The following is a 12086-nucleotide window of genomic DNA, read 5'->3' as shown; positions in this document are numbered from 1 at the left end:
GTAATTTACTTTACTAAAAGTTTTAACCGATCTTTTCAGGAGATGTTATTTTAGTATTAACAAATAAACGCGTTCTTGTACTACATAAATACTTTATCAGTATCTTTTTTTGAAATTTATTTAATTGCTGAATGACTGCTGGTCGATTTATGCTTGTTATTTATTACTGGTAATTTTTTTATCGTGAATAATAAATAAGTGCTTCTGTACTTAAATCATATTATTCAATTATAACAAAATATCTTCATGTAGTCCCAACGTCTTTATTAATTCATTTTAAATATCCTACATTTCGGCCAAATATCAACAAGAACAATCTTAATATTTATTTTACAGCCTCAGAATAAGTATTTCAAAAATTGAAAGCTATTACTGTCGATTTCTGAAATAATATATTCCAAATTAAACTATTTATGTAATTATTTCATTTAAATATAAATTATTTTATATTACTATCATTGACATCGATGATAGTTCTATAACATAATTTATAAATAATAGATTTATATTTAAAGGAAATAGTTACATAAAATTGGTTAATTTGGGCTAGATTATATCAGAATTGGGCAGAATAGCCTGCAATGTTTTTAATAACTAATGTGAGAACGTAAATTAAAATTAAGATTGTTCTTGATGGGCAGAAACGTTAGATACATAAAATGAATTAATAAAGAACTTTTGGAACTACATACATGAAGATATTATTTCATATTCGAACAAGTTAATGAAATGATATACATAAAAAATAATTATTTTCTTTAAAATGAAATATATTAATACATAATAGCATATAACATATTGTAACATTCATATTCCTAAATGATCATAAAGTTATAGAAATCTACTTTGTTATTGTTCACAGGCAGCATTTCGGGGACGAGATAAAGTAGGACTAAGATTCATGAACCATAACGTTGTTCATTTCCATAAAAAAGGAATAATATTCATGTAGAAGTCCAGAAAAATATAAAATGAAATTGTCGAGAAAAGGAGGAATTGTTGGGGTAGCGAATTAGATATAGACAGCGGTAATGCGGGGGTGGTGGGGATAAGTGGGTCAGGAGTGGGCGGAGGTGGCAGTGCGATGGAGGTGTCGCGACGGCCCGCCACGGGCAAGCTCCTCGAACTAACCCCGCTCTGGGAGTCCGTCCTCCGGTACAATCGCCTCCCAGACCACGTCGACCGGGACACTCTCTTCAGCCAGCTAGCCCTCCGTCTCTCCGCTCCGGAGTGGGAAGTCCGCCAGCATGCCCTCCGCGTTCTGGCCGACGTCATACCGGTCATCGAGTCGAGAGAACTCGACGTCCTCATGATACCCTCTGTTCTCACCGAAATTGCTCTCAATCTCGGCCATTCGGCCCCCGGAGTTCGCAAATCAGCATTAGACGTTCTTTTATCTTACCTTCAGAACACCTCCGACCCAGAATTCGTCCTCAGAACTGTGGTGACTATAGGACTGGATTCCCCGACGGCCAATGGCACCCTCGCAAGTAACGTCATATCCACCTTACCTAGACTCATCGACAGTGCACTCGACAAAGGGGCCAACATATCCCATCAAAGTCTGGTTCATTTAGTCACAGCTATATCCAAGAAGTTGGCCCACATGGCTACGCAGCAGGAAGCGCTGGACACACTGACCAAAATAAGGGACCATGTTGGCGAAAACAGGTTTGACCATTTCTTGGAAAGTTACTACCCCGAAATCAAGCGAGACCTTGAAGTTCTCAACAAAGTGTACCAGGTGAACGTTGGGGATTCTGGTATTGATATAAAATCTCTTTCAACGCCTCCTGAAAGCGATTTTTCTACTAAACAAGACATAGAAGATGGTTCGGAAGATGGAAGGAAAATCATTTTAGAAGAGCAAATAAGCTTCGGAGATGACACTGTCACTATGACTGTGGTTGAAGAAGATTTAGTCGATGACGACAAAAAAAGTTCCAGAAGAGTTCGTTTCGGTGGAGAAGTGGTTAAAGTGAGAACACCAGACTCAGATGTGACCATCGAGATTCGAGAAGTTGAGAACCAAGACAAAGAGAGCAAATCTGATCTTAATGATGAGGAAGAGGGAAATTCGATCCCGGAAGAAGAAGAGAATCGAGATGATGCATTCGAAGTGATATCGGACAAGTCGTTGACACAGAAAGATATCGGGAGGAGCCACATCCCGCTGCCGGTCCGCCCGGCGCTTCACATGCCCCACGCGAGAAGAAGCAGGTTCAGGCAGGAGGACATTCCAACCTGGGACGGTGGGGAGTCCCTGACCAGCAGCAGTGAGGGGGAGCAGGAGATGAGGAGGATGGAGGAGGCTGAGCTCGCCAACCTCCACTTCCTTCCACCTGAGCTCTTCCAGCTCCTTCACAACAAGGTAATCTTCCTAATACTGTGGTCACTCCTGTTATATCGGCATTGAATTTAATAATTTCAATACTAAACAAACAAATCAAATAATCAAATGCTAATATCCAATTCATGTACCCTATAAATCATTATCATCAGCTAGGAAGAATTATTTCATAAATAAAGCATAAATGTTAAAATACTTTTTATAGGTCATTATAAAAACATATCGCTGCTTAAAAAGAGGTACATCTGACAAAAAAGTTTTAGTTTTGGTTTTATTGGTTCGAAATGGATGTGTTTCAAAGACACAACAGTAGACATGGGTTTTTTTCTCTACTGTGGTCACTCCTGTATAGACTGTCCCAAACCTAGTAGGATAATCGAAAAGTAACAACATTCCAACCTGTTAATACATCGAATACAAAATAAAATATTATTTTTAAACTATTATTAATAATATATGATTGAATGAAGGGGTTTTGTGTAAACGTATAATATCGTTTAAATTTTATAAACCTTGAAATGTGGCAGTTTTCAGAGTTAAAAATTCATTTTTAAAGTCTAAAAAAAGCAATAAATTCAATTTTTCTTATAATAGTATTTTATATATATAACATTATTCTCCACTCATGTCTTTTTTTAACTTTATTCATCATGTTTATACTTTAATATTTTATATATATTACTGTCTTCCTCTACTTTATTAGTAAGGTCAATGCCAAATTTTAGCTTCAATCTTATTGAGATAATTGTGAAAGTTCATAGTAACTGAAAACAATACCCAATGGTCGCTTCTAATAGTTCTCATGGAACGATCAAAGTCATAATTTGGCAGAAAATTAACATAAAAAATACTGAAACAATTTAAATTAATTAGTTTATTAATATATTATACATTATTTCTTTGTTTGAGAGTAGTTGCCCAAAATTAAAACACAAAATCTTTAGATCCTTATCTCACTTTGTTTATTTTCCTCCAACGTTACGGAGAAAGAATTGCTTTTTATAAATATTTAAATTTTTTTAATATCGCAGATTTACTATCCCCAATTATATTTATATTCTTTTTTCATCTCATTAATTATTTAATAACAGTTTTATTATTCACACAATATACAAATAAAGTAATTCAAACAGTGTTATCAAAACGTTTTGTTAAGTATGTATATTGTTTAAATAATGAAACTGTCAACAAATCAAAGTGATGGCAAAAGAATAAAAGTATTTATAAATTGATTTGGTCATATTAAGTCTACGATAGGAAAAAAAAAATTGTACAAACCTTTACAATGGGGCTGTGGGCCGAAACATTGATGAAAAAATAAAGTGAGAGATCAAAATCAAAGGATATTGCATTTTAATTTGAATAAACTTTCAAGAGTAATCCTAATTTTTTATAATCCTAATTTTATGTAGGTTCATTATCAATTAATTTATAATTAATGAGGTGTAGATAGTTGACCGTAGATTAATGCTTGAAGAAGTTTGTCGGGGGGTGCGGTCAGCAAAGAAGCAAAAGAGATACCTTTTCAATTATATGTTACTCTAAATGTTGTTGTTATCTCTTTTGTTCTATAGCCCTGATGAAGACCTGAAACGTCGGCATAAAATAAATAAATATGGTTTTGTTTATTTATGTTGTTCTTCGCTGACCGCACCCCACGACAAACTTCTCCAAGAATTTATAATTAAACTTCTTTACGTTCTGCACGAAAAAAAAGTTATCAAAACGTATCTGCAAATATAACATTTTTAATTTATTGTATGAATGACGAATTTGTTCACGACATCTTTCATATTCTAATCATAATTTCTCAATAATAATTCGCTTAAGTTCATCGCTGTTATAACGGATCCTTACAAGACATAGACGGTCAGTCGGAATGAAAGTTGTGATATTTGGTAGGGCTCATTGGCTATGAGGTAACAGTGAGTAAGGTCAAGTTGGTCGGCTGGTCCTGTTCTCTTTATTTGTACTGTACCAAATATATCTTTATTAATTATGAATAGATAACAATAATAAAACAACAATTAAATCAAATATAGGCGTTTAGATTGATCGTGTGAGGGTAACACTGATGAATTACCGATCATTCAAAATTTGAAGTGGAGAGTGTGCTGAGAAAGTGGTGGGTAGTGGATGAGTGCTTTATTCAAATTTTTCTAGCAAACAAATGCGAAAATAATTGCTAAACAAACTTTTAGTTTTATACGAATCAAAAGAGACATTGCACAAGATCCTTGCGGTTTGATATCCCATTTGCAAGTAAGCCTCTGTCTGATAATGTAGAAATCTAGATTATTCAAGTGAGTCACGTCAGTCTTGGTTGCGAATAATGACTGTCATTTTGACTGCCCTTCTAGGGGCCTCTCTCAATCATGAATTGAAATGAAGAATATTCATTATTCAATCGTCTAGGAAATATCACGAATGGATATAAAAAATGTATATATATTCCAGCAGAGACTACTTCAAATCAATAAAATTATTTTAAATAATATATTAGAAAATAGTCATTGCCATAAATACCATGGCCACAAGGATTATACTATAACGTCCGTAGAGGACTGAGAGAAATTTGAATGAGTCTCGTACATCATTAAATCTGATATCACGCCTGGAGGAGGTGCCATTGGGTATCGCTCCCTGTCACGCCTTTCCTGACATTTACTGATTGCCATCTCAATTAACAGGAATGAATAAAGTTATAAAGCTAGATAAATAAATAAATATTTTCGATAACGTTAATTCACACAATCGAAATCAAATTGAACATGAAGTATTATGTTATGTTTGTACTGCAACAACCCAGTTTTTGTAAATTCAATACTTTGTACTGAACTTGAGCAACGGTTGCACAAGGAGGTGATTTTTTAAAGATCACGCACAACCACCAGAATTTTCCCAAATTAAGGGTATCCACTTATAATGAATAGATGGACCCCGGATGTCTCCCGAACCAAAAGGGTCGACTCACAGCTACAGTATAAATAATCATCTACTCCAGTCTAATTCGAACCCTGGTGATCCTTGGAGTTAGTAGCATAGAGCCTGACTCACTTAGCTACCCTACTCTTTCCAACATATGATTCTAGTACCATAAACTCAATTGTATGTCGATACACAGCTGAAATCTCTGTCAAGGTTCATTACAATTCTCAGTGGTTGCTAATAAAAAAAAAATTCTTTCCAGACTATCTCAAAAACGTGAGAGAAGCCATCTATATTAAGAAATATTTTATTTCAATCAGCATCGAGTCAGCTGTGGATCAGATGATTTTATCCCAAAGCTCAATTCGTCTATTGTTGTCCTGAGGTGATGCATACTTCAATCAATCTTGCCAACTGTAAAGCCTGTTTAAACCATTAATAATATCTATCACTCACAACAGCCGTACGGAATTCTCCAAGCTTATAATTGACCGACTGATATTTTCAGGGTTACCCTACCCTCTTTAGTTAAACTAATCTAGCTTTAAAGATTTTTTTTTTATTTAAATATCGTCTTCCATCTATTTTAATAACTCAATAATAACAAAATAACCTATCTCCTTCGTAGAGAGCGTAATTATTACTTAAATATTTGAAATTTTAAGTAACAAAGAGCTCTGAAGCACAAATAAATAAATAATCATAAATTACTACTGCTCCATACAACATATACATGATTTACACCATTGGAAAATTGATTTGATCGTGATAAATTAATAGATAGGTTTATTTGAAAATAACTTTGATTATGATTTTTGTTAATTATCCTTATTACTTGGCTAAACCTTACCCTGGTTTGTATTAATTTGTATTTTTCTCGTTCAAACAGCTTTTGCTCCTTCATTTACAATTTTAGTAGACCCGTAACTCCGATCGGTAATGCGCTGATAATATCTGAATCAATTGAAGGGGTAAATCATGTAATTGACGAATATTTATTCAGGAATATTATTAGAACAATAATACGTATATAAGATTACGTAATATTATAGTAATATACTGCACTCTTTAGGCAAATTGACCAATAACAAAACTATAATTTTTCGTTTTTTTTAAATATCTGAAGGCTGTGATGTCTTCCACCTGTTGAATTAACTTAAAATGTTTGAAATTTAATTTTTAAAAACTAACCTGGATCCTCACACAAGACTGAAAATACAGGAAATTGCACGTCGATTTCGACTATTACAGCACTTACTGGACAAACGGTCCAAACTTCCAATTCATTACAAAAGATTGATTTACATGATAATTATAAGGCCTATCTGGACATACGGCGTTGAGGTTTGGCTCCACTAAACCTTCGAATATCAATCCTTCCATTACAAACTCCCTAACCACTCAAACCCATTAGTTTCTAATCTTGCTTCCTCTTTTATTCCGACAATCCTCCGAGGCTTCTGAAAAGAAGATGGCCTCGAGACCTTATATTGTAAAAATGTTTTTAGAGTGCTACCGATGGCTAGTTTCTCTACATGCTTGTACCATACCATTATGATTTCCTCAAATTTACTTTAGGTGTTTATGTACAGTTGTAAATATCAATAAATAAATTAATTAAAAAAAAGTTTAAAAAGCTCTGTGGAACAAAATATATATATATATAACTTTACTTTTTCGAAATGATAAAGATTCAGTTAGGACTATTTAAATAAGTAGTTTAAATCTCTTTTTATTAATTTTTTTTACTCTGTTAGATAATGGCTGTTTATTTTCCGATATGCTTTTTTTTTTTCCGGATTAAACGGAACATTCGTTATCAATATTCCTAAATACCAGGTCATTCAAAAAGTCCTGTCGTTTTTTTGGGGGAAATTATAAATAAATAAATATTTTCAAATAATCACCTTTATTCATCAAAATATCCACCGTTACAGTCGGTAACCTTCTCCCAACGAGATGGTAAAGCCCAAATTCCTTCCTTAAAAAACTGTTGATTTTTACTGCAAAAATAAGTGGTCAGTTCGTGAATTAGGTTGGAAAACATTTTTGTCTCAGATTGTTGTCGAGATCTCTGAATAGGTGATAATCAGTGGGTGACAGGTCAGGGGAATATGGTGGGTGAGGCAAAACTTCCCAGCCTATTTCTGTCAATTTTTCCCTGGTCAATTTGGCGGTGTGTGGTCGAGCGTTGTCTTGAAGAAGCAAAGGTCTTCTTCTGTTGACTAAGCAGGGATCAAAAGTCTTAAGCTTGGATTGGCAATGGTCCAGTATATTGCAGTATACTTCTGCAGTGATGGTTTGCCCTTGATTCAGAATCTCAAAATGCACTATACCTTTGGCTGTCCAGAAAACAATGAGCAAAACTTTCTTTGGATGGAGATCTGGTTTTGGAAATTGTTTAGGTTTCTCATCTGCCGACAACCACTGATATGATCGTCTGAAGTTGTTGTACAACACCCATTTCTCATCACAGGTGATGATTCGATTCAAAAAGGGTTCGACTTTCAAGCGGGAAGTTAACGAAGATGCAGTTGTCAAGCGAACAAGCATATTGGCATCTGAAAGCTTATGAGGAATCCATTTATCCAGTTTTTTCACTTTTCCCAGTTCTTTAAGGTAATTCCAGGCAGTGGTGGCTGAGATATTAAGTTGAGAGGCTATCTCTGAACAACTTTGACGCGGATCCAACTCTACTACTCTTCGAACGTCCTCCTTATCAACTACAGTTGGTCGACCTGAGCGTGCCTCGTCTTCTAGTGTCTCGTCGCCTCCACGAAATTTTGAAAACCAAAATTGTGCCTTCCGCTCAGACAGCACATCTTCCCCAAACACGGAGCATATTTTTCTAGCAGTTTCGGCAGCTTTTGAGCCAAGTTTAAACTCATAGAGCAAAATCGACCGAATTTGAGTTTCAACTGGAATCATTTTAACTAGACAGTTGGATGGTGACTGCATTAAATTAATCCTCCTTAGCCTCCTATTCATAAAGTATAAACATTTGTGTTTACATGGATAAAAGTTGTATTGAACGGAATTAATTAGCAAACTCTCTATAATCAAAATAAACAACGAACAAACGAAAAACGACAGGACTTTTTGAATGCCCTGGTACTTTTCAAACTCCTATAATGATCACTTACAGTTTTGCTAAATGGTAGCTTGTCTCAATCATTTGAGACAGGAGGGGGTGGTCATGAATCTTCTCCCAAAAACTAGTGTGAGGGGGGCATCGAATAGAGGAATCCTGAGGGTCAGTATTCAGGGATGACCCAATTGGTTTCTAAAGGCAACTATTGGTATTGGTAACTGGTGGGGGAACTAGTTCATCCTGTGGGCCTAGTGGTCCTTTTTGTCAACCCCTGGCGATTACTTTGAAGTTGCCACTGTGTACTAACCTAGGTGGGAGTGCCAAGATTCATTTCTCGGGACCGCCGAGAAATAAATATTAACTGTACCAGGACGGTATAGAATATTAATATTAATATTAACTAAACGGATCTCTCAATAATACCTAAAACCTCTCCTTTATACAGAATCATTGTATATTAGGATCTAGACACCCGCACACGACCATCAAGGATTGGAGTGTCCTAGTTTTATCTATACCCTGTAAATATAATTGATTGCATCTCAATAAAATCACAACATTGAAATGGATATATTGTTATTTGGTTTGATAATTAGAGAATCCATCTGAGGCCTAGATGGAAGAACAGTGTTGAGTGAGAATTCGGTGAAACGATTTATGTAAGCTGTAATGTGAGCATGCACCTTCGTACTTGACCTTAATGCATCTGTCTTCCCACATAATTTTATCTTTCAATATTATAAGTGTTCTTACTTGCTTTACATTTCTCTCGTCAGATTTATCCAATCCAGTTATTCAATTTAGGACATAAGCGGATCCTTAGAAATAAGGGACGAATCTAGAACAAGTAAATTAAATAAAACATCCAACTTTGTTTTTGTGACGTATCTGTATCATTGGAAGTTGAAAATGGCCAAGTTCCACGGTAATCGTAGTGTTATCACAATAGTAAAACATTGTGACAGCAGTTATTTTCACGCCGAAAGTAAACCTTACCTTGCGGTCAGTTCAGCTCCGTAGATAGATGATAAAAATGATTCAATACAACAAAGAAAAACTGTCACCGTTGACAAGCAGGAAACAGACAGGTTATAAGTTATTAGGTTCATGTTATAAGGTTATAAGCTGATAACAGCTCACTGACAACGCGTCTAGATGTGTTTCATGTTAATTTGCTGTCACTTCTGTGTACAGGCACTGTGAACTATCGCGCAAAACCTGATAATACGACAGTGCTGTTATGTCAACAATCGTCAAAATGTATACAATTCACGCGGCTATCTCTGTAGAGTTATCCTCCTCTTTATGTGGTTGTCATCTTTGATTCCTCGGTATTTTCGATTTCCAACAGTAAATTTTTAAAAAATGTTGGAAAAAGTGTCGGTTTAAAGTTAAAAGGGCAAAAATGATGAAGTTCAAAGGCTGCGCGTGTGTAACTGAAAGAAGACATTTGTTTGGCTACTTTTCTTTAATAAGTGGAAAACGATAAGTTAATAATACAGCTGAGGGAGAGAACTGGAAGATGGGCGATCGATAGTGAGACCTAATAACTGACGGGGCCGGTCTAAGGAGTTCTGTCGCCGCTGCACGCTATTGCTCGGTCGATAGTCACCTGCTCCCCCCAGGTTATTCATAAATCCGTCCCAAGCCGGCTAGGCCCTTGGTCAGGGATGCTGAGCCACAATGTGTCTCCTCTCTACACGAGTTCACTGTGTACAGGACTCAGCTTTGCACGAACGGTAACACAACGGGAGTTATTGTATAGTACTTTGTGGCTTTACAAATGCCGTTTTTATAATATAATATAAATTTTTAAATTAATAGTTTAAATATTCAATTTTCTATCAAAGGATAAATAAAAAACGTGACACTGCCTTAGGATATATGGCTCCTATTGGGAAGGGTTGCGTTATTTACCAACATATTATTTACCACCATTTAAAGCTGGGATAGTATAACTTAGACTGTCATAAAATATACAGGCATTATTCTACATATGATATTGATAAACTATTTTCAGATGCGGAGAAGCCCAGAGTCTTTTTCATGCCTTTGTCCTTACCTTGAAACTCCCTTTATTCAGTCTTTATGCACATCCCTCTCCTCCAATAGTACAAGAGCCCAAGAAGTGCAAAAAAGGCAGTTATTTCAGCCCAATTTTTGATTACTTAATCGAAAACCAGGTATAATTACTAGTAAAAATTGATGAGTCGAGCAAGTATAGGTAGGGGGAATAAAAAATGGCGGCTTATTAAAAACATTATAAAAAAAATAATTAATTTTTCATTCGGAGCTCTATATCATTAAAACTACCAACAACAATAGAAAATCTAAGAGAACATCATTTAAAGTAAACTAAATTTGCTAAAATGTAAGCCCTAACAGAGCTATTTACGTTCTATAGTTCTCGAGATATAGCTTTTTAAAAAGCAACATTTCATAAAAATGTATGGGACGTACTGGAAGATCAGTAGTTAGTGAATTTATTTTGAGAAATCTACACCTAAAAAACCATTTGACGTACAGATGTCAATTAGCACTCAAATGAAAGCTAGTTTAATGAGCTATAAAGTAGTATATTGCTTATCTTTGTATGAGTAGTGGTTTTCATGGAATTTGCTATAATAAATTGGTTTATAGTTCTTCGGACTAATTTTCATTTACCACATTTATATTCATATGTGAATATCATAAAAACTACTACTCCTACGAAGATAAGTGTCATAAACTACTTTATAGTAAGTTAAATTTCCTTTACTTTAAATGTTGGCAGACATATGTGCGTCTTATGGATCTAGAAATATATTTTTTCAAAAATCCAACATTTTATACGAACAACTAGAAATTAATATCGTGTGAGTTTATTTTGTCAAATATCGTAAAACCTGCTACTGCTAATAGATAAAAGTTATGAAATATTTTATAGTAAATTTAACTAGCTTTAATTTGAGTACTGACAGATATCTTATGATCGTCTTATGGTTTCTGAAATAAAGTTTTTCATAAGTCAAACTTATTGTCCGAACAATTATAAATCAATATGTTTTAGCAAATACCATGAAAACTACTATTCTTACGAAGGTAAATGTCATAAAATAGTTTAATGTACAATAAAGTAGACATTAAACTAGATTTAATTTAAGTGCTAATAGACATCTGTACGTCCCATAGTTCCTGAGATAGAGATTTCTCAATATAAATTCACTAACTACTGATTATTCAGTGCATTTATTCCGAATGAAAAATTAATTTTTTTTAACGTTTTGAAACAGCCGCCATTTTTTATTCCCACTACCTATACTTGGCAGACTCATCAGCTTCGACTTGTAATTATACATAGTTTTCATTAAAATAATAAAAAATTGGAGTGATAACTACCTTTTTTTTTCTTCCCGGCTCTTGTACTATTCCTATCCCCACCTTTCTAAGGGAAATAAATATGCCCTGATGGTTGTGATTAGTTATTAATTGGAGAGAAGTCGAACAGAGCTGTCGAAAGACTCTCTAGGAGATAAGATGTAGATAGTAGTTTTACATAGTACGTCACAGCCTTTGTATCCTCTCTCATAAATTAAGTAAACAATCTTACACCACGCTGCGGCCTCATTCGTGTAACTAGGGAATTAATGAATTCAGCCAACAAGTTAGAGTAAAGAATTACTTTATTTACAAGAGGGCTGTTACAGAGTACTATTACTTATTTCCCAGTTTTCTGGA

At 34.8% G+C, this 12086-nt stretch overlaps 1 protein-coding gene across 2 annotated transcripts in view; it reads left to right on the top strand.

The window, feature by feature from the left end:
- The window catches only part of LOC106677591 (TOG array regulator of axonemal microtubules protein 1), a 124746-nt gene that overhangs the window by 31281 nt on the left and 81379 nt on the right, over nt 1-12086 (top strand). For both annotated transcript variants that reach the window (XM_014415616.2, XM_067045965.1), the window contains exon 2: nt 863-2371. In XM_014415616.2, coding sequence (XP_014271102.1) covers nt 1085-2371 — 1287 coding nt within the window. In that variant the 5' untranslated portion in view covers nt 863-1084. The remainder of the gene's footprint in view (nt 1-862; nt 2372-12086) is intronic.

Source organism: Halyomorpha halys, unplaced genomic scaffold (genome assembly GCF_000696795.3).
Source record: "Halyomorpha halys isolate HHAL.00 unplaced genomic scaffold, Hhal_1.1 Scaffold104.1, whole genome shotgun sequence".
Lineage (NCBI taxonomy): Eukaryota > Metazoa > Arthropoda > Insecta > Hemiptera > Pentatomidae > Halyomorpha > Halyomorpha halys.
This window is presented reverse-complemented; position numbering and strand designations above follow the sequence as displayed.